The sequence below is a fragment of the Molossus molossus genome, unplaced genomic scaffold (assembly GCF_014108415.1).
Source record: "Molossus molossus isolate mMolMol1 unplaced genomic scaffold, mMolMol1.p scaffold_m16_p_24, whole genome shotgun sequence".
NCBI lineage: Eukaryota > Metazoa > Chordata > Mammalia > Chiroptera > Molossidae > Molossus > Molossus molossus.
In genome coordinates, this window is record NW_023425360.1 from 3,876,955 (window position 1) to 3,899,079 (window position 22,125).

General features: G+C 47.5%; 1 protein-coding gene across 9 annotated transcripts in view; it reads left to right on the plus strand.

Moving 5' to 3' along the window:
• Positions 1-22,125, plus strand: part of LOC118640972 (AP-3 complex subunit sigma-2) — a 68,224-nt gene that overhangs the window by 27,744 nt on the left and 18,355 nt on the right. The window contains exons 9-10 of one of the 9 annotated variants that reach the window (XM_036278080.1): positions 887-1,060; positions 1,689-1,750. The exons of 4 other annotated variants lie outside the window; for them this stretch is intronic. In XM_036278080.1, the coding sequence (XP_036133973.1) occupies positions 887-1,051 (165 nt within the window). In that variant the 3' untranslated portion in view covers positions 1,052-1,060; positions 1,689-1,750. Of the gene's footprint in view, positions 1-882; positions 1,121-1,669; positions 1,981-22,125 lie in introns of those variants that run through there. 4 more of the 9 variants (XM_036278079.1, XM_036278081.1, XM_036278078.1 and 1 more) reach the window with 4 other exon arrangements.

Below are 22,125 nucleotides of genomic sequence, written 5' to 3' on the forward strand. Positions count from 1 at the left end.
TGCTGGAATGCAGGGAAGTTCCTCTCAACATCCAGCTCGACTCTGTGACTCCAGGGGGAGCCTGGTGCAAGAGAATCACAGAATCCCAATCCTTCTGGTCCTTGAATAATGTCCTTTGGTTCAGTGTTCTTTCATTGTAACGTTGATGAGATGCTGTAGGAACTTAACTCGTGTTCATATCAATTAACCCAGGGTAAAATCGGTTTCATTATATGTCCTTTTACTTAACGTTGCAGAACCTATTGTTGACATTAAATGAGGACTTGCTGTATTTGACTTGGGGCTCCCTGAGCCTCACAAGGCTTCCAGAGCTCATTGGGTTTTGTTTTTTTTTGAGGTGCTTACTCTCCCTTTTCATATGAAAGGATCTTAGAAACTTCAGAGACCTCTTAGCCTCATCTTGTAAGCACTTAGAGTTGTTTTAGGCTTGTCAGTTGTTAGAGGTGCTGCTATCTTGTAATTTCTGTCAAGGAGAGCCATCGTTCGAATCTAGTTACCTTCTATACTTGTAGGAAAAAAAGGTAAAGGTTAAAGAAACTTTAAAGACATTTGATTTAAGATTAAAGGTTAAGATAAAGAGAATATGGAGGAAAGGGAGGTATGCCTTCTATATAGGTCTTACTGTTATTATTTTAAAACAATTTTTTAAAATTGTGAAATACAAGGTGTTATCTTGGGGGTTGCCACCTGGTTTCAAAGTGGATTATTTGTTGAAGCCACCTATTGCTTAAGAGTCCAGAGACAAATCCATATCTCAAAGCATGAATAGGTTTTACTAGGGAAAGGGAACACTCCCAAGCAACAGAGAAGGCACAGGTCCCCCACCTTCCCACTGTCCCCGACTTCTCCTCTCCATCTCTACCAGTGCCCTCTCTTTGTCAGGCAGCTTGAGAGCAGCCCTACCAGTGAGGAGGTACTCCTGTCGCTTGGACACCAGCTGGTTGCAGAAGTTATCTGGGATGGCAGCTGCTCAAGATCTGAAACCACTGGGGCTTGTGGGATGACACAGCTGGTGGAGCTTGTGTCCTTTGCATTTTATTACACAATATAGAGTCAGCTTGTAAGTTACACACACACACATCTATTGGGATTTTGATTGGAATGCATTCAATCTGTAGAACATTTGAGGAAAATTCATATCTTACCATATCAGGTTTTATCCAATACCAAGTTACATCCATTTCTTTATATCTTTGTGATTTCTCAATTAACTTTTAATAATTTTCTTTTAAGTATTTTTTCTTTTGATTTTAGAGAGAGAGGAAAGGAGAGGGAGAGAGAGATGGAAACATCGATGAGAGAGAACATCGATTGGCTGCCTCCTGCATGCCCCCCACTGGGGATCGGGCCCGCAACCTGGGCATGTGCCCTGACCAGGAATCAAACTGGAACATCTTGGTGCCTGGGTTGACGTTCAACCACTGCGCCACACTGGCCAGGCTCTCAATGTACTTTTATAATTTTGCCCTTCACAGTTTTACATATCTTTTATTAAACTTATTCCTAGATACCTGTTTTTAATGTATATGATGTTTTAAATTTCATTTTTTTGTTTATTGCTACTATATATCACTTTATTTCTCTATGTTGATGTTGAGTTGAGAGATGATATTGAACTCTTACTAATTCTGGTGTTCTGTCTTTAAGCATTTTGCCTGTGTATTTCCAGCCCTTGTACCTTCTTCCAGGGCTTTTGCTGCTCTGCACGGCTGACCAGGAAGTCCGTCGTGCTTGCCGGCTGAGGCCGTTTCTTCCCTTCTCTTCCTGTGGCTAAGTGTTCAGTCATGGAAGGGTGTGAGAAGGTATCAGAAGTTTTTCTCTTCTCCTGAGATAATCACAAATTTTTGCCTTATCACTCTGATGTTGTTTTTTAAGTATTCATGAGGGTGCCTGCTAGAGTAGTCAGGTCATCTCAGGCCCGACTACTTCACTGGGCGCGGTTTTAAAAGGAAATAAAAAGCCATAAAAATATAGTTTCTTATCTTCAGATAAGTTCCGTACAGTATTTTGATGCTTCTGCAGATTTCTCTTACAGTTTATAGAGCTGTAATTTTGGATTGTTCTTACGACATCAGGAAATTACTCTGTCTCCTTTGGTTTCTGAAAAGTGATGATGCTAGGAGTCAGACTCTCTTCTTTAGAATGTCTGAAGGTGCTTTCCGGCAGGTGACTTTCTTTTCGTCGGATTTCAAGCTTATCTTTGCCCTCCTGTAGAGCCGTTTCTAATTCAGGCATATCTTCTATCAAGAGTAGAAAATAGTATTTTGACTCAGAAGCATGCACCATGTTGTAAAACAAGAGGAATATCACCTTGAACTCTCGATTTTTTTCTGGTTAAAGACTCTCTCCACTTTAAGTCAGGAACTGCCATCAGTCCCTAGACCTTTACACTCTGCACGGGTTGTCCTGGGTGCTGCCCCATCGCCCCAAGCAGGTTGGCTGGAGTAGCAGGCCTGTGGAAGGACCAGAGATGACAATTCCTGCTGCCCTGGCAGTTTATTTCTAATCTCGATATTTCTTTTTCAGCTCCTACATTGTTTTTGTTGCTGTCCTCTTTTATTACCGCTGCTCCCTTCACCTCTTCCCTCTCCCTTCCTCCCTGTAGGAAAGGAAGGTTTGATTGTTCCATTTCTAGAGCTCTTTCCTCCTCCTCTTTCTTCCTAGCACACACCGATCGTGCTTCTTCACCTGGTTTCCAAGGTGTGTTTTTATTAGTTCCTTCTGTTGTAACCAAAGATTTCCCCAGTCTCTCCCAGAACGCCGTTCCTCCCATGCTTCCACTGCCTCTTCCAGCTGGAGTTCCATCTCTGTCGTTCATTTAAGGAGAGCTTAAACGAGAGAGTGGTCTCTGCCCTCTCCTGCATTTCCCCTTCATCTGTTCACTTTCTGGGGCCCAGTCGCCTGCTTTTCACTCCTGCCCAAAATTCACTGGTGATTTCTTCATCCCATTTGCTGGTTATCACCTTTTTAAATGTTTCTGCAGTGTTTGGTGCTATTGACATTCTCTGGAGCACCGTCTTCTTCATCCTCATGCTGCCTTGGTTTCTGTCAAGCAGGCCCCTCCTGGCTTTTCTCTTCCTCTCTTCCCACCCTTTACCAGTAAATTATGTTGTCAGTCAGCTCTCACCTCGCTCTTCTCCCTCTCTTAGAGCTCATCCATTTCTCCTACTTCAACTGTTATCCATTTAGCTACTTCCTACCTTGGTCATTTCTAGTCCTGTTGTATGGTCGAGTCTTGTTCCTGTTTTTCCAACTGCCAGAAGACATTTCTTTCTCACTTCTTTCTAGCATCTTGTTTCTTCTTGCCACTTCTTACCCAGAGCAAGATTCAGCATCTGTCTCCCGAAAACCGTTTCTCCCGCAGCTTCCCTCTTCCAGGGGTGCCGCCACCGTCCTCTGTCATACACTCAGAACCTTCCCGCCTCTTCCTTGTCCCCAGTAGCCAGCCAGACACCAGCACCTGCACTTCTTCTGTGGAGTCCTTCTTAGATCTTGTTCTCAGGTCTATTAGTTATTCACATCTGGCACACTTGCTTTTATCTCTCTAGATATGTACTCTTTGTCCCGGACCACCTGAAAGTTAGTTGCAGACATCATAACTTTTCACCCCCAAGTACTTCAGCAGACATCTTCTAAGAACGAGGACATTGTCTTATATCTTATGTTGTGCCTAATTCTCTAACATACTTATTGGTGACATAATTAATTAACAACTACAACATAATTAACACATTTAAGAAATTTAATGTTAATAAATAATGATCTTCAACATAATAGTTTATATTTTACTTTCCCTGTCTGTGCTACTAACATCCTTTATGTGTGCATATTTTAAGCCTAGTTCCAGTTATGGGTTAAGCACTGTCTTTAGTTATAGTATTTCCTGATTCCAGTTGTGTCTGTCAAGATTTATAACCCCATTTTCTCTTCTTGTTGACCTGCCCACTGGAAGTAGATTTGTTTTTCTAAGGCATTTTTTACACTAACTGCTCCCTTGATCACAGACCTGTTTTGGTCCCCCACTGTCAAGCCTTGACCCCTGGCCTAACACTCAAGGCTCTGCACAATTCATGTCTATTTTATCTTGGCTTCTCTTACCGTTACTTCTAGCCAGATCCCTTCTGACCCAGCCAGAGTGGACATGTCAGTCACTTTTTTTTTTTAACTTTTTTTTTTCTTTATTGATTTTAGAGAGAGAGGAAGGAAGAGAGAGAGAGAGATAGAAACATCAGTGAGAGAGAACATCGATTGGCCACCTCCTGCATGCCTCCCACTGAGGGTTTTGCCTACAACCTGAGCATGTGCCCTGACTGGGAATCGAACTGGCAGCCTCTTGGTGCATGGGTCAACATTCAACCACTGAGCCACACTGCCTGGGCCAGTCTCAGTCACTTTGTAATTCCTGCCTCAGAGCCTCTGGCTGAGTTGCCTTTTCACATCTTTTTGTTACTGAATTCAACCTGTCATTCAAACTAAGCTCAATTCCCGCCACCCTGCAGTCTGTCCTCATCACCCTGTCTCTGTGGACCACACAGTGCTATTTCTGTGCAGTGTTCCTGAGTTTGCTTGAGTTTATATGTTTTCCTATTTGATTAGACCATTTCCATTTTTTGTGTTTACCCTGTTTCTGTCTCCCTCAATGAATCTAGCATGGTGCCCATTACTGAGGGAGGGAGTCTTCAGATGAGTGTCACTAGAGAGTTCTCAGGTCTGTAGCCTCATTAAGTTGTTCAGGATTTAAAATGCTGCCAGTTGGATTCAAGTCTGATTGCATGTCTCTGGGCTGGTCCTCAGCTCTCCAGACTGGACCTTCGGGGGCCTATCTTGCCTGGGCAGTTGGTTCCCTGTTGCTGTCAGTAATTCCCAAACATAGCTTAGCATCGTGGCTGAGTTGGGTGTTGATGTTAATTTTGGGAAATTGAGTTGTTCAAAGACAACCATGTGGCCGTGTAGTCAGTCTAACATCCTGTTCTAGCAGAGTCTCAGCAGCAGAGCTGGATTTGAAACTCATTTGGGCTTTCAAGATTTGGTCATCAGAGTCACAATTCAGTGACTGCTGAGGGGGACTTATCCAGCCTTTATATAGATTGTAATTGACAATGGGCTGTCTCAGGAGAGTTGGAACGTGGGCATTTGGGTGGGTCTGAGCCCAAGAAACGTCATGGTGTGGAATTTTAAATCTCTGATAAGTGTAGGCTGCTGAAATAGAAAAATGCTGAGTGTTTGAAAACGCAGTGAACTGGTGAGCCCTAAGAAGAAAGGATCATAAACAGTAATAATGGATGGTGCTTGGTAAGTGTCCCTTCTGGGAACAGAGCTGGTGATCAGAAAGCTCTTTGAAAACATACTCTACACCCTAGTGATGTTGAAGCAGGTGTGCTGATTGCTGTCTCCAGGAATGGAGGGAGAACAGGTGTTTTTAGTGATGGAGGAGGAGCTGTTTGGGCCTAGAAGAATAAGACATTCTGTGTGAGTTTCGGTTCTAGTGAGGTGCTGGTTGGCATATCTGACCATCCTGACTCACTCTGTTTCTCTTTCTGGAGGCACCTAAGAGATGCGAGGGTCGCCGAGGCTGGCCTGTGTTCCATCTACCCTGAGCCTTTCTCTGCTGATGCTTGAGAGAGAAATATGTGGCAGAATATTTTCCAGAGGCCATTACCTTGTTTTCTCAGGACAACTGAGAGACTAGCAATAAGGATTTCTTAAGTTTCTGACATCACTGAACTCAGTTTTTAAAAAGGAGAAAAGGCTCAGACTATTCTAAACCACATTTACTATCTGCTACAGGACACACTCTCCCTGCCCTTACTTTAACTTTGCACTGCCTGGCAGTCTCATTGATTGTCTGCCACTTGAAACTACCGAGAGCCTCTTGGGTGTGTTTAATTATTCTTTATAATTACTGATTGTGTGCACTAGGATGACAGCATACACAAGACAGCAAAATCCTGCCGTCATAGCTGTTTGTTATCCCGTCTTTTAATACCGCCTAGTGTTTGTGAAGATTGTAGTCAACAGCAAAGCTCATTACCACTGATATTACTTGGATGTGTTGTAGAAACAACAAATTGTGCATCACTCTGAGTACTGATTGGTAGGTGCCTGAGAAGGCTGTTGTCCTTGCTATTATCTTTATGGTGCAGAAGAGGATTGGCCTGCTCTGGGGAAAAACAGAATGTATTGATCCCTACCTGAGAACCCTTGGCCAGGCTTGATGTTTGCATCAATCTAGGTCAGCTAGGTAATCTATAACTCCAAAATTCTAGTAGTTTACAGCAACAAGGTTTATTTCTAATGCATGCTATGTGGCCGTTATGGTGTCTCTGCTCACTGTCGTCCTCGGGGGCCGGGTTAATGGAAATCCTCCTCTGTGTGTGCTTCCACTGGCACTGTGTGTGGCTCTTAAAGGGACACACCCCCTACACCCAGATTTCATTGGTCAAAGCAAGTCACATGCCCCTTTATGAGGCGGTAGGGAAATGTAGTTATACCATGTGCTCAGGATGGGGGAGAACCTGACATAGTTTTGAATATTTTGGATGACTACCACAGTTTTTTCATAGAGGAAAGACTAATATTTGTCTCAGTACCACTTTATAGGTGGGAACCTAGAAATCTGAGTCTCAGAAATATAGAGCAGTGCTCTTAGAAGAAGGAAATAGTTGAATCTTAGGAAAAGGCATCTTATATAGCAGCTTTTCAGTTTTTCTACCAGAATATTCGTGTATATGTTACAGACTTTTCAAGTAAATCTAAGGTGACTTCAGAAATTAAATTTTCTAACAAAATTAATTGCTACCATGTCTGGGAGGCAGGTACCTCCCTCCTTGCAGATCCTTTCCTCATGCCATCTGTTATTACCTTGGCTCTCTGACCTTGGTAAAGAACTCATGCATGCTAAGAGTATTTTTGTCTTTTTCTCTCTGAGAATCAGAGAAACAACAAACATTTATTAACAAGGAGGATACCGTGTTAGATACAGAGATGGAAAAGGAATATGTCCAACACTCAAGAAGCTCATAGTCCAGCTGGAGAGATGGACCACATAGAGAAAGTCCTTGGTCTGCAAGCTGCATTTTGGGAATGGTGCCACACGTTGAACGCAGTTTTCCAGTAGGCATGGGGGTCTGGGAGGGAGCTCTCGTCTTGCTCTCGTATAGAAGTGATCACAAGCACTGCATTTAATCAAGTATATATAGTGAATCTGCATATTTCACTTCATAGAACTGTGTGTAGATTGTTTATACAGAATGATGCAGTACCTACTCATGAGCTCTTTCATTTAAAGACATTTGTTCAAATGTAGAAAAAGAAGAATGGGACTGTGAAGAAATAGCTGTTTCTGAGGCTGGGCTCTGAAATGCAGGAGGCAAGGTAGACTGAGGCCCATCAGCAGCTTTTGGCTGGGAGTCTGGGGTCCTGGTTGCGGGAGCATGTTAGGCAGCACTAGTCACCCTTGCGTGCCGAGGGTCATAGCCTAGGCAAGGCTGGGCGAGCACCACAGGTGTGACGACAGTTGAGGCAGATCACTGCCAAGTGAAAGTGCAGGGAGGACTGTATAAACTTCTGAGAGGAGCAGTCACAAGGACAAGGTAGCCAGGGAGGGGGAATTAATGTTGACTGGGCAGCTGTCAAGTGCCAGGCCTGCACTAAGTACTTTATGTCTGATAGCTTTTTTTTTTTATCCTCACCTGAGGACATTTTTTTTCCATTTTTTGTTCAAATAGAGTGGGAGGGAGAGAGAGGAAGAGAGAGAGAGAGAGACATCAACGCGAAAGGGACATATCGAGTGGCTGCCACCCGCACGACCAACCAGGACCGGGGACAAACTGCAACCGAAGTACATGCCCTTAACGGGAACCGAACCCGGGTCTCTCTGGACCGCAGGCCGATGCTCTAACCGCTGAGCCAAACTGACCAGGGCAGAATTGGAGAATTTTAAAGCATAATTATTATAAAAGAGGTGGTATGTAAAAATTTACAGAATTTGTCTACTTGTATTTCTAAAACCAGAATTTCAGGGAGAACCTAGATTTTCAGAATCCACACACCTGACACAGCAGGGACACAGGCTCAAGGTCCAGCGAGGGTGGAGAGCAGTGTGTGAACCTTAGGGGGGAAGGCCGCCGGAGGTTGGGAACTATGCATAAACTCCAGCAAGACAAAGGGTCACCAGTGGAGGCACTAGTGGCATTTGGGCAGTGCATCTTTTTATCCCATTGATGATATTTAGCATCCCTGAACCCTTCTGCTAAATGCCAGTAGGGCGCCCACCAGATACATCTCGAGATGCCCTCAGGTGGGAGCAGGACGGTCCTGGATGAAGAGCACTGGGACAGGGACGTGGGGTGTGTGGGGTTAGTCAGAAGTACGAAGAAGACGGCCATCAGACTGGAGAGCCTTGTCTCTGTGTTCCCGGCTCTGATGCACACTTCCCAGGGTCTCATTCACCAAGGATATTTGATACTCCTTGTTCTTTTTTTTAAATGTTTTTATTGATTTGAGAGAGAGAAAGGAAGGGAGAAGGGAGAGAGGGGGACATGGGTGTGAAAGAGAAGCACCAATCGGCTGTCTCCCTTAAGCACCCTGACCTGGGACTGAACCCGAAACCTGGGCATGTGCCCTGACGGGGAATGGAACCAGGGACCTTTTGAACGTGCACAGGACAATGCTTAACCAGCTGAGCCCCACTGGCCAGGGTACTTCCTCATTCTTAAAGCAGTCTTTGTTCCTAATCTCCATGATACACATCTATCTTTCTGGCTTTCCATCTGGCCTTTTCTTGCCTCTCAAATGGTCACTCCTCTCTTTCTTTTTTAAACATTCTCTTAGGAAATCTCATAAATACTATGACTTCAGTTATCTGTCTGCTGGTGGCTCCTAAATTGCCATCAAAATTCACTTCACTTCGAACTCAGTTATGTCTAAGACTGAGTCTCCAGCCCCTGCCTGTCCAGGCTGACAATTCTGACTCACCCTTCAAGGAAACTGGTCTTCATACAACCTTTCCTGACATTTTTCTCCCAACCCATAGACTGAACTAGTTGTATTTGTCTTGTTATCCCTACCCCACCGCCCTCCACACCCTCGACTACTGCTGCCATTGCATTTTACAGTGGGTTGCTTTGCTTGTTTGCCTGGTTAAGAGCAGACACTGGTGCCTGCATGGCTCTGCTGGATCCTGGCTCTGCCGCTTAGGAACCGGGTGTGGACAGGGGTCCTGATAGCACCTGGCTTGTGTGGTGATGTGAGCATCGTATCTGTGGAAAGTGCTTAGAACAGGGTCTGTTATGTACTATTTCTTTCTTTTGTTTATTTGTTCTCCCTCCCTCACCTCCCAGATGTGATTAAGGTGAGCATCAGACTTTTTTTTTAAATTCTCACCCGATGATATGTTTTATTGATTTTTAGAGAGAAAGGAAAGGAGAGAGAGGGAGAGAAACATCCACGTGAGAGAGGAACATTGATCAGCTTCCCACCCTGTATGTGCCTTGTCAGGGACTGAACCCACAGCCTAGCTATGTGCCCTGACCAGTAATCAAACCTGTAACCTTTTGGGGTCCAGGATGATGCTCCAACCAACAGAGCCATCCGGCCAGGGTGAGGGTCAGACCGTCTTTTCACCACTGCTTTTCCAAGTGTGAGCACAGTACTGGGCACATACTGGTTCCTCACTGTTGGATTCATTTGTCCATTCACTATTCTAGGTGCTGGGGAAATAGATAATAAAGCATCCTGTCTTCATGAATCTCATCTGCTGGGAGAGACACACTAAAATAAATGTTAGATGGTGGTGAATGCAGGGGAGAAAAGAAAGCAGGCTAAGGAGTGGGTAGACAAGGCTTGAGATTTTATATGGGGTGGTTGCGGGGGGCATCTATAACCTGATGCAGAAACCTGAGGGAAGGGAGAAAGTGAGAAATGTGTGGCTCTCTAGTGAACATTCCAGGTGGATGGAAAAAGTGCAGAGACCTTGAGACCAGTGTGGCTGAATGGAAATGAGAAAGGTGGGAAAGACAGGTGGTGAGGTAGGGGTGGGGAAGGGATGGGATAGGTCATTGTTGCACAAGAAACCTATGAGGGTTCCTGCCTCTGGGGAGGGGGCTTGGCAAGCGTGGGAACTCTCTCAGCAGTGCTGTGCCATGTGCATTATTATTGTCTGCTTATCAGCCTGTGTCCTCTAGGCCCACTGCACTGAAGAGTACAGGAAGTCCTCTCTCTCCAAGCTTTATTGCCCAGCACAGTAAACAGTTTAAATTAACTCTCTCCTGGTCTGAGGCAAAGTCTGAGCTAGAAGCCAGATAAATTGATAGATTTTTCTGCGCATTATGCCTTCACCTTAGCCTAGGAACTACACTAACTCCCAGCGTCCCAGCTCAGAGGGGCGGGAGTGTGTGCACTGCTATGGTAATGGCCCGAGTAGGCCTCGGGGCACATTTATGGGTCCCAGAGCAGATGCATCTGTTAGCCTGTGAAAGAAGACGGCGTTTACATCTCTATCATCAATACATTTTGGTGGCCTTAACTACCTGTGACCTCAAGCATTCAGACTCACATTCTGTAGAGAAGTTGCTAGGCCTGTTTCTGAAGTCAGCCAGGTCTACACCACGAGGCACCGAGGCACCGTCAGCAGCTCATGGCAGACGGTGCCCGGGCCCCTCTCCTTGAGGTTTGACTGCTGGGAGCACTGAAGGGAAGTCATCCTGTCACAGCTTGGAGCTGAGCACTTCCTGGGTTTCCCCCAATCACTACACAAGTGCGTCCCTTTAGATTCTCAGAAGCTGTGCACCTGAACTTACCCGTAAGTGTCATGTTTAATGTTGATTATGGAGACCTCAGGGAAGGAATGGAAGATCCACCGCTGATTGGGCCTGACTCCTGGGCTTTTAGACTGCTGCCCCTCTTCCCGCCCAACAGCTCTGTCCCCAGCACCCTCTGGCTCTCTGTGCACTCACGCTGGAGCATCCATTTGCTGTGATGCAGACAGGGACACCTCTGCCTCATCCTCACCCTGGTGTGTGCAGCACTGTACACCTAGACCACCTGCCCCACTTCAACTCAGTGTGCACCCAGCCACTGTTTCCCCTTCGGCCCACCTCCTTTCCTGCCTGCCCCTCCCCCGGTATCTTCTCGTCCTACTCTCCTTGTCTGTCAGTGATAACCATCTTTTTTTAAGGCATGAAATCTCAGGGATGCCTGCTCTCCCTTCTCTTTCCTAGTGGTCACCAGATGGTATTGGTTCTTCTTTCAGTGTTTGCTTCAGGTCCACCTCTTCCTTTTCTGTCCCATTTTTAAACTCCCTTTACCCGAATCCAGGTAACTAACATATCAACTCTAGGTAACTACAGCAACTATATCCAGTCTTTCCCCCACTTCACGCACCTGGTCTGATCTACAGAAAACATTTCTCCCATTTTCTCTTCCATCTACATTTCTCCCTCTGGCCTCCAAGGATCTCTGGATTGTAGACCCTCTGGGCCCTCAGGCTCTCCCTGCCCTGGGATGCAGACCCACTCAGGCCCAGCAGGTGGCTTCCTCTGTTCTCCATACATACCACACCAATCCCTATCTTTTTGCCTTTGTTCCTACCCCAGAGTACCCTTACACCCTCACTGGCCCCCGTGGCATTAAGCTTTCCAGACTTAAGGGCCCAGCTAAAGTTATACGTTCAGTGAAGTCGTTTCTGGTCTAATGCCGTTCTCCAGCCTGTTTGTCTTCCAGCTCATGCTCTAAAGTTTTTCGTCCTAATTGATTCCAGGAGATTGTAAACTCTCGGAGTAGTGTCGATATGTAATACTATGTTGGCGATCTGAACAGTACAGGACACTCAAATACAGTTGATTGATTGATTGTCCAAATCCTGTGTGGTTGTTTTTTGTTGTTGTTGTTAATCCTCACCCGAGAATATATTTCCATTGATTTTTAGATGGAGTGGAAGGGAGGGAGAGAGAGAAAAACGCTGATGTGAGAGAGACACATCAGTTGGTTGCCTCCCACGTGACCCAGGGCTGGGGAACGAACTTGCAACCCAGGTATGTGCCCTTGACTGGGAATCATACCCGCAACCCGCTGGTCCATGGACCAGTGTTCTAACCAGCTGAGCCAAACCAACCAGGGCTCCTGTGTAGTTTTAAATTTTAAAAATTTTTATAGTACTTTTCAGATATAATGTCTGATGCATGTTTTTAAAAACCACATATTCTAATTAGACCCTGACTTTCAGGGTGATGACGCAGACATGCTTGCTAATTTCAGGATTCTAACTATGTGACTTAGGCAACCTTCTCAAAGACCTCTTTGTGCCTCAGTTTCTTCTGTTGTAAAATTGGGATGATGCCATACTTTATCAGTTTAGACTCCCTTTTTTTCCTAATATTTATGATTTTAACATATACAAGCAAGATTTGTCTTACAGTCATGCCATTTATAGTTTAATTGATAATTTTTTAATTGGTATATAAAGCAGTGGTATGATTTATAATCAGTGGTGTCTTGGCTGTGATGAAATATGTTAACATCCACCATTTATTGTGATTTTGAGGATTGCAGTTAGTAATTGCTTAGCTCAGTAAATGGTGATTTTTAAAAATATATTTTTATTGATTTTTAGAGGGAGGAAAGTAGAGGGGGAGAGAGTGAGAAGCATCAGTTGGCCCTCTCCTGCATGCCCCCTACTGGGGACTGAGCCCGAAACCCAGGCCCTGACCAGGAATCAAACCTTCAACCTTTTGGTACATGGGACAACACCCAACCAACTGAGCCACACTGGCCAGGACAGTAAATGGTGATTTATTTTTCTTTATTTTTACTTTTTTTCCTACTGCTATTTCTTCCTCCAAATTCCCCATTCAACCTACCCTTTACATACCTGCCTGGTGACTTAGTTAAAGGGGTTCTGACTCTGTAACCCCCTTGCTTGAGCTTCTGTGGCTCTGTATCCCACACAGCAGTTCTGGTGGAGGAGGAGGACATGCCTCATGCCTTCGCCTGCCATCATCAAAACCCTTCTGAATGGCACTGCATGACTGAGGGATGTGTGTTACGCGGGTGAATTCTTGGGACCGTAGACAAAGAGATGGGACCACTGCTAAGGCCCCTTCCCCTCATTTACAAAGACCTGCAAGACCTTCCCTGCCTGCCACTTGCCATTCCCTGCCTCGCACTTTGTGCTGCAGCAACACTGAGCTATTCATAAACCTGGTCTGCAGGGAGATGACAGCTCTGTGAGGTTTCAGTTCAGCATGTGAAGGGCTCAAGAGGGCGGGGCGGGGCCCAGGGCCACTCCAGGAAGAGTGCTGTAGAGGGAACAGAAACCATGGAGATGGAGATCATCTCAGAAAGTTTTATGGGTCCAAGGTGGTGTTTGGAAATTTTTCTTGATAACCAAATAAAGTGTGCTTCACTTACCTTGACTGCCTGCCATTTGGTCAGATTAGGAAGAGTGATAGAATCCCAGGGTGGTGGGCAAGGACTTATTCTTTACTGCTCCCGAAGGCCCAGGTCAGGCCAGGATGGAAATGGGTCCATGCACAGTGCAGCTCAGTGCAGGGTTCCCGACCGTTACTGCTGCGGCACAGTAGGCTGGGCAGCCCGGGAACAGTGTCACTCTCTGCTCTGAGGTGGAGGGTGTGGGCAGTCTCAGGGGCCAAACCAAAAATCCTGGCATTGGTAAGGAGGTTGGTCAACAAGACTGGTTGTAATTACTCCATCTAGTAGTCAAGTATCATCTTGTTTTAGTTTTAGAATTGGCATCAAGTAAGGACTCTAGTTCTCCCAGTTTTATGGATGAAGAAACTGAAGTTTAGAGCCAGGACGCCTGTTTCTTTTTTTTAAATTTTTAAAATTTTTAATCCTCACCCTAGGATATTTTTCTGTTTATCATCAGGTAGAGTGGAAGAGAGGGAGAGGGAGAGAGAGGGAGAGAGAGAGAAGCATCGATGCGAAAGGGACACATCAACTGGTTGCCTCCTGCACGACCCGACCAGGGCTGGGGTCGAACTGCAACCAAGGTACGTGCCCTTGACCAGAATCGGACCCGAGACTCATTGGTTTGCAGGCTGGTGCTCTAACCGCAGAGCCATACCTGTTTCTGTAAGGCCACACACTAGAACCTGGCAGAGACAGAATTCAGACCGTGGGCTCCACAGTGCTGCAGGGCCCTTAGTGTCCTCTCCTGCTTTAGCATCCTCAGTGCAGAAAAGAGATGTATTTGGGTTGTGTTTTGTCAGTATACAACCGACCAGAGAGAGGGTGAAATTCAGGAGGACAAGGCCTGGATCATTTTCCTTACCCAGTACTGTGCTTAGCATTGGGGACCAATACTGCAAACAGGCAGGAAATGAGGGCGGATGAAACAGAAAATGAGAAAGAAAAATTCCTGCTAGAACTTTTTTAAAGAAATGTTTTTGTTGATTTTTTAGAGAGAAAAAGAAAGGGAGAAAGAGAGAGAAACATCAATGTGAGAAAGATCAATCGGCTGCCTCCTGCACGGCCCCTACTGGGATTGGGCTCGAGACCCCGGCATGTGCCCTGACCAAGAATTAAACCAGGAGCTCTCAGTCCGTGGGAGGATGCTCAGTCCACTGAGCCACACTGGCCAGGCCCTGCTAGAATTTTTTTTTTTTTTTTAATCATCCTCACCCTAGGACATTTTTCCATTCTTTGTTCAGGTAGAGTGGGAGGGAGAGAGAGGAACAGAGAGAGAGAGAAACATCGACATGAAAGGGACACATCGAGTGGCTGCCACCCACACAACCCAACCAGGGTCGGGGACAAACTGCAACCGAGGTACATGCCCTTAGCGGGAACGGAACCTGAGTCTCTCCGGACCACAGGCCGATGCTCTAACCGCTGAGCCAAACTGACCAGGGCTAGAATATTTTTTAAATGACTTCATAGAGAATTCTGACTCATAATAGGAATTCATTGTTACTGTGTTTTTTTACTTTTTTTTTGGTTAATCATCTGAGGATATTTTTCCATTGATCTTTTTAGAGCAAGAGGAAGGAAGGGAATGGAGAGAGAGAGAGAGAGAGAGAGAGAGAAACATTGATGTGAGAGACACATCAATTGGTTTTCTCCTGCACCATCCTGACCAGGGCCAGGGATCAAACCTACAACCCAGGTACATGCCCTTGACCGGAATTGAACCCACAACCTTTCAGTCCAAGCACTGACACTCTGACTACTGAGCCAAACTGGCAAGGCTTTTGTTTTTTGTTTCGTTTCGTTTTGTTTTGTTTTAATCCTCACCCGAGGACATTTTTTCATTTATCTTCAGATAGAGTAGGAAGGAGAGAGGGAGGAAGAGAGAGAGAGAAACATTGACATGAGAGAGACACATTGAGTGGTTGCCACCTACACGACCCCAACTGGGGCCAGGGACAAACTGCAACCGAGGTATGTACCCTTAGACACATACCTCTGGTCTGCCCGGACTCTGGTCCGCCGGCCAACGCTCTAACCACTGAGCAACCAGTCAGGGCTGTTTGATTTTTTTAAGGAAGGAACACTTACTATCCAGTGAGTCCACTGTGCTGCAGTCAGCCATGCTTAAAGCTGAGTGAGTGAGTGATCCTTTTATTGAAAAAGAAGAATTATTACCAGAGCCCAAAGAAGAGTTAATGATGAGTTGCTGGGAGATTTGTCACGCCCTTCCTTATCCATTTACCATTAGTTCCCCCCCCTTTTCTCCCACAGTTAGTTTAAGGCCCACCCTTCTCTGAACTTTTATAGCATTTTGTTCTTGGTTCATGGCACTTATCACAATCCTCCTTTTATTACAGTTAATTTCCCACATGTTTTATGTTCTGTACTTGAGTCTAAGCCCCGTGAGGACAGGGTCCATGTCTTATCTTAATTTCCTCCTTCCAGCCCTTACCATTCGGTGACGTGAAGCACATTTGAAGGTAAACGTTATTGCAGATCACATTCTCTCGGTGAAAACGAGAGAAAGCCTTGACCCTGACCCATGACCTTGTGTCTGGGGGGTCCAGTGGGCTCACATAGCCTATACAGATTCAACTCGAGCCATTTGGCAAAAAATAAATAAATACAAATTTTAAATACAGAATTATCCTGCCCACAGTTCTACTCAGTGTGTACCTGGAGTGAGGCGGAAGATTCGAACGGGCTCTTCTTTGCCTCTGCCCTGTTGTGCCTGTTATGAGCATGACACGGAGCCTGGAGCGATGTTGGTGCTCAAAGAGGCAGTGCAGATCCTCCGTCTCTGTAGTTCCTAAACAAACCCGCCCTTTGCCTAGTGCTCAGCTGGAAAAACAAAGAGGTTTCCTCTTACTTGGCGACTTTACAACTTGATCTTATGTCAGACAAGGTTCCACTAGATTTATTTGTTCTTCATTGAAAGTACGTATAATCATATGAATGGAAGAGAAGAAAGAAAATCAAGAGCTAGGGATTGAGTCTTACAGAATTTCACGATGGGAAGATATCTGGAGAAAACAGTGGAAATGTCCAGTCTGAAGACCTAGGAAGGTCATAAAAGTGTTCAGGAGACACTAACAGCAAGAAAAAAGAAAAAATGGAACTTTATAAAGTCTGTTGCTTTCTTTGCTTTATCTGAACTGCTTGGGGCCAGACAACCCTGTGTGCTCAAGAAGAGTTCCTGAGGGCATCGTAGCATAGAGTAAATTCATTAATCAGCTTCAACAATGAGTGGCAAAGAAAGGCTAAGTTACCTTCCGAATATTATGCTTTAGAAGTCATGGGAGCATGCAGTACACTTTTGAAAGTTTTCATTAAAATAGTTTAATGGTGACTGGATGTTTTGCTCTTTCCTTTCACGCATTGTTTTGTCTCCCTGGCTAGAGGGTCAGCTTCTCGGGGACTAGGTGTGTCCGGTGCTGCTCTGTGTGCTCCATTTTATTCTTGGCAGTTAGACCCGCAGAGACACTCAGCCGAAAGTGGTTGAATCTAATTACCATGTGTTGTTCATTTATAAACATGTGAGATAAAGGGCAAGACATGGGGACAGGCAGTCCATAGCGTGACTTAAAACATTGATAAAACATTGGACTTTGGAATGGATGTGGGAGCTAGAGAGAAGGCTTACATACCAGGTTATGGAGGGTGTTTTATGCCCTCTTCCTCTTTCATTTTTTTTCTAAAATGGATAATATGGGAACTAGAAACTGACTCTGGGCCAAGATGACTCAAATAATTTCCTCTTCCCCTGTCACTACTCAGTCCTCTTAAAGTGTCCCCTGTACCCTTGGCTTATTAACAAACCACCACACCCACTGGAAGGGACAAGGAGGTGCCACGTAACCCACCGACCAAGACTTTCCCTTCCTGACTCTCAGGAGCCCTTTCCTTGGAATGAAGGAAACTCACCAAGCCAGTAAGGCTTCGCTCCTTATGTACTGGACTAGATTTTTATTCATGATCACCAAATTTTTTTTTTTCAAAACTTGAGACTTGCGGGATTGGCGTCCTCACGTTTCAGGACAAGCACTGTGCTTGTGCTCTTTTGACTTTGATCAGGTTTCTTGTCTTCTGTGCGGTGACGCAGTTTTAAGAAAGATAAGAGAGTACCTATCTGCAGTGGGGTGTGAGCCTTGATTTTTGATGTAGCACAGGCTTTTGTCTTCCAATGGAAAACACCGAGGGCGCGATGGATCTGGTCTAGAGGTTCTGTGGCGGTGGCTGAGCTCGGGTTGTGGTGTGCGTTGTTGACGTGCCATTGGTGTCTCGCGAGATCTCACTGCCCTTGCGGCCCATGGAGCGCTGTTAGCTGGCACATTGCACTGACTGTAGAAATAGTGCTCTTCATGGTACTGTAGCTGCAGGGGTGCTCTGTGGTACCCCGTTCTAGGCAGCATTATGGACGTAGGCCAACTTTTGTGAGCCGCTAGCATGAGGACCTTACTTCTTAAGTTAATAGAAAAATGCATTGTAAGTTTAATACTTAAAAATAAACCTTTAGAACATAGCCAGTTTAAGGTTTGGAAACTGTTTTTACTAGAGGAAAAGAGTCGTGTTTTGTATCTTCCGACTCCAGATCATTTTGCTTCTAGTGATGGTCCCTGTTGACCTGGGATTGGACTCAGAACTTTTTTTATTTCAGTGAGAAATAGAAAGGATGGAACTCATGAAGATCCTACAATTCTCTGTCCTTGGATGGGGGTTGTTGAAACTGACTCATCTCCATCCCCAGCAGTTCCAGAGCTGTGTCCCTAAGGAGCACCTCTGTCCTTGAAGTGACACTTGTCTTGCCTTCTTAGGCTCTGTCTATCCTGACATGAAACCAGCATGCTCATTGTAACCACTTCTCTGTAGAGGTTCACACAGGCCCAGGCAGTAGTGTATGTTTCTCAGGGACTGACTGGGAAGCCCGACCCACTCGGAAGGTCTGTCTCCTCAAAATCAGGACTTTTGAACCACATGCGCCTCTTTCATCCATTCAGCCAGCGTTTATGAAGTGCTGTTGTTACCAAGCACCGTGCCCAGCACTGGGCGCCCAGAGGTGAATGTGCATAGAACCTGCCCTCAGGGAAAGTCAAGATCAAGGAGCAGAGACAGAGAAGTGAAAAAGAGCAGCGTGTGGATCAAGAACCCGAGTGCATGTGCGTGGGGTGCAGCAGTATCGCTGAGAAGCCAGCGCGTGGATCAAGAACCTGAGTGCATGTGCGTAGGGTGCAGCAGTATCGCTGAGACGAGCAGCGCGTGGATCAAGAACCCGAGTGCATGTGCGTAGGGTGCAGCAGTATCACTGAGAAGCCAGCGCGTGGATCAAGAACCCGAGTGCATGTGCGTAGGGTGCAGCAGTATCGCTGAGAAGCCAGCGCGTGGATCAAGAACCCGAGTGCATGTGCGTAGGGTGCAGCAGTATCACTGAGAAGCCAGCGCGTGGATCAAGAACCCGAGTGCATGTGCGTAGGGTGCAGCAGTATCACTGAGAAGCCAGCGCGTGGATCAAGAACCCGAGTGCATGTGCGTAGGGTGCAGCAGTATCACTGAGAAGCCAGCGCGTGGATCAAGAACCCGAGTGCATGTGCGTAGGGTGCAGCAGTATCGCTGAGAAGCCAGCGTGTGGATCAAGAACCCGAGTGCATGTGCGTGGGGTGCAGCAGTATCGCTGAGAAGAGCAGCGCGTGGATCAAGAACCCGAGTGCATGTGCGTAGGGTGCAGCAGTATCGCTGAGAAGCCAGCGCGTGGATCAAGAACCCGAGTGCATGTGCGTAGGGTGCAGCAGTATCGCTGAGAAGAGCAGCGCGTGGATCAAGAACCCGAGTGCATGTGCGTAGGGTGCAGCAGTATCGCTGAGAAGCCAGCGCGTGGATCAAGAACCCGAGTGCATGTGCGTAGGGTGCAGCAGTATCGCTGAGAAGCCAGCGCGTGGATCAAGAACCCGAGTGCATGTGCGTAGGGTGCAGCAGTATCGCTGAGAAGAGCAGCGCGTGGATCAAGAACCCGAGTGCATGTGCGTGGGGTACAGCAGTATCGCTGAGAAGAGCAGCGCGTGGATCAAGAACCCGAGTGCATGTGCGTAGGGTGCAGCAGTATCGCTGAGAAGAGCAGCGTGTGGATCAAGAACCCGAGTGCATGTGCGTGGGGTACAGCAGTATCGCTGAGAAGAGCAGCGCGTGGATCAAGAACCCGAGTGCATGTGCGTGGGGTACAGCAGTATCGCTGAGAAGAGCAGCGCGTGGATCAAGAACCCGAGTGCATGTGCGTAGGGTGCAGCAGTATCGCTGAGAAGAGCAGCGCGTGGATCAAGAACCCGAGTGCATGTGCGTAGGGTGCAGCAGTATCGCTGAGAAGAGCAGCGCGTGGATCAAGAACCCGAGTGCATGTGCGTAGGGTGCAGCAGTATCGCTGAGAAGAGCAGCGCGTGGATCAAGAACCCGAGTGCATGTGCGTAGGGTGCAGCAGTATCGCTGAGAAGAGCAGCGCGTGGATCAAGAACCCGAGTGCATGTGCGTGGGGTACAGCAGTATCGCTGAGAAGAGCAGCGCGTGGATCAAGAACCCGAGTGCATGTGCGTGGGGTACAGTAGTATTGCTGAGAAGCCAGCGCGTGGATCAAGAACCCGAGTGCATGTGCGTGGGGTACAGCAGTATTGCTGAGAAGCCAGCGCGTGGATCAAGAACCCGAGTGCATGTGCGTAGGGTGCAGCAGTATCGCTGAGAAGAGCAGCGCGTGGATCAAGAACCCGAGTGCATGTGCGTAGGGTGCAGCAGTATCGCTGAGAAGAGCAGCGCGTGGATCAAGAACCCGAGTGCATGTGCGTAGGGTGCAGCAGTATCGCTGAGAAGAGCAGCGCGTGGATCAAGAACCCGAGTGCATCTGCGTAGGGTGCAGCAGTATCGCTGAGAAGAGCAGCGCGTGGATCAAGAACCCGAGTGCATGTGCGTGGGGTACAGCAGTATCGCTGAGAAGAGCAGCGCGTGGATCAAGAACCCGAGTGCATCTGTGTAGGGTGCAGCAGTATCGCTGAGAAGAGCAGCGCGTGGATCAAGAACCCGAGTGCATGTGCGTAGGGTGCAGCAGTATCGCTGAGAAGAGCAGCGCGTGGATCAAGAACCCGAGTGCATCTGCGTAGGGTGCAGCAGTATCGCTGAGAAGAGCAGCGCGTGGATCAAGAACCCGAGTGCATGTGCGTGGGGTACAGCAGTATCGCTGAGAAGAGCAGCGCGTGGATCAAGAACCCGAGTGCATGTGCGTAGGGTGCAGCAGTATCGCTGAGAAGAGCAGCGCGTGGATCAAGAACCCGAGTGCATGTGCGTGGGGTACAGCAGTATCGCTGAGAAGAGCAGCGCGTGGATCAAGAACCCGAGTGCATGTGCGTGGGGTGCAGCAGTATCGCTGAGAAGAGCAGCGCGTGGATCAAGAACCCGAGTGCATGTGCGTGGGGTGCAGCAGTATCGCTGAGAAGAGCAGCGCGTGGATCAAGAACCCGAGTGCATGTGCGTGGGGTGCAGCAGTATCGCTGAGAAGAGCAGCGCGTGGATCAAGAACCCGAGTGCATCTGTGTAGGGTGCAGCAGTATCGCTGAGAAGAGCAGCGCGTGGATCAAGAACCCGAGTGCATCTGTGTAGGGTGCAGCAGTATCGCTGAGAAGAGCAGCGCGTGGATCAAGAACCCGAGTGCATGTGCGTAGGGTGCAGCAGTATCGCTGAGAAGCCAGCGCGTGGATCAAGAACCCGAGTGCATGTGCGTAGGGTGCAGCAGTATTGCTGAGAAGAGCAGCGCGTGGATCAAGAACCCGAGTGCATGTGCGTAGGGTGCAGCAGTATCGCTGAGAAGAGCAGCGCGTGGATCAAGAACCCGAGTGCATGTGCGTAGGGTGCAGCAGTATTGCTGAGAAGAGCAGCGCGTGGATCAAGAACCCGAGTGCATGTGCGTAGGGTGCAGCAGTATTGCTGAGAAGCCAGCGCGTGGATCAAGAACCCGAGTGCATGTGCGTAGGGTGCAGCAGTATCGCTGAGAAGAGCAGCGCGTGGATCAAGAACCCGAGTGCATGTGCGTAGGGTGCAGCAGTATCGCTGAGAAGAGCAGCGCGTGGATCAAGAACCCGAGTGCATGTGCGTAGGGTGCAGCAGTATTGCTGAGAAGAGCAGCGCGTGGATCAAGAACCCGAGTGCATGTGCGTAGGGTGCAGCAGTATTGCTGAGAAGCCAGCGCGTGGATCAAGAACCCGAGTGCATGTGCGTAGGGTGCAGCAGTATCGCTGAGAAGAGCAGCGCGTGGATCAAGAACCCGAGTGCATGTGCGTAGGGTGCAGCAGTATCGCTGAGAAGAGCAGCGCGTGGATCAAGAACCCGAGGGCATGTGCGTAGGGTGCAGCAGTATCGCTGAGAAGAGCAGCGTGTGGATCAAGAACCCGAGTGCATGTGCGTGGGGTACAGCGGTATCGCTGAGAAGAGCAGCGCGTGGATCAAGAACCCGAGTGCATGTGCGTGGGGTACAGCGGTATCACTGAGAAGAGCAGCGCGTGGATCAAGAACCCGAGTGCATGTGCGTAGGGTGCAGCAGTATCACTGAGAAGAGCAGCGCGTGGATCAAGAACCCGAGTGCATGTGCGTAGCGTGCAGCAGTATCGCTGAGAAGAGCAGCGTGTGGATCAAGAACCCGAGTGCATGTGCGTGGGGTACAGCAGTATC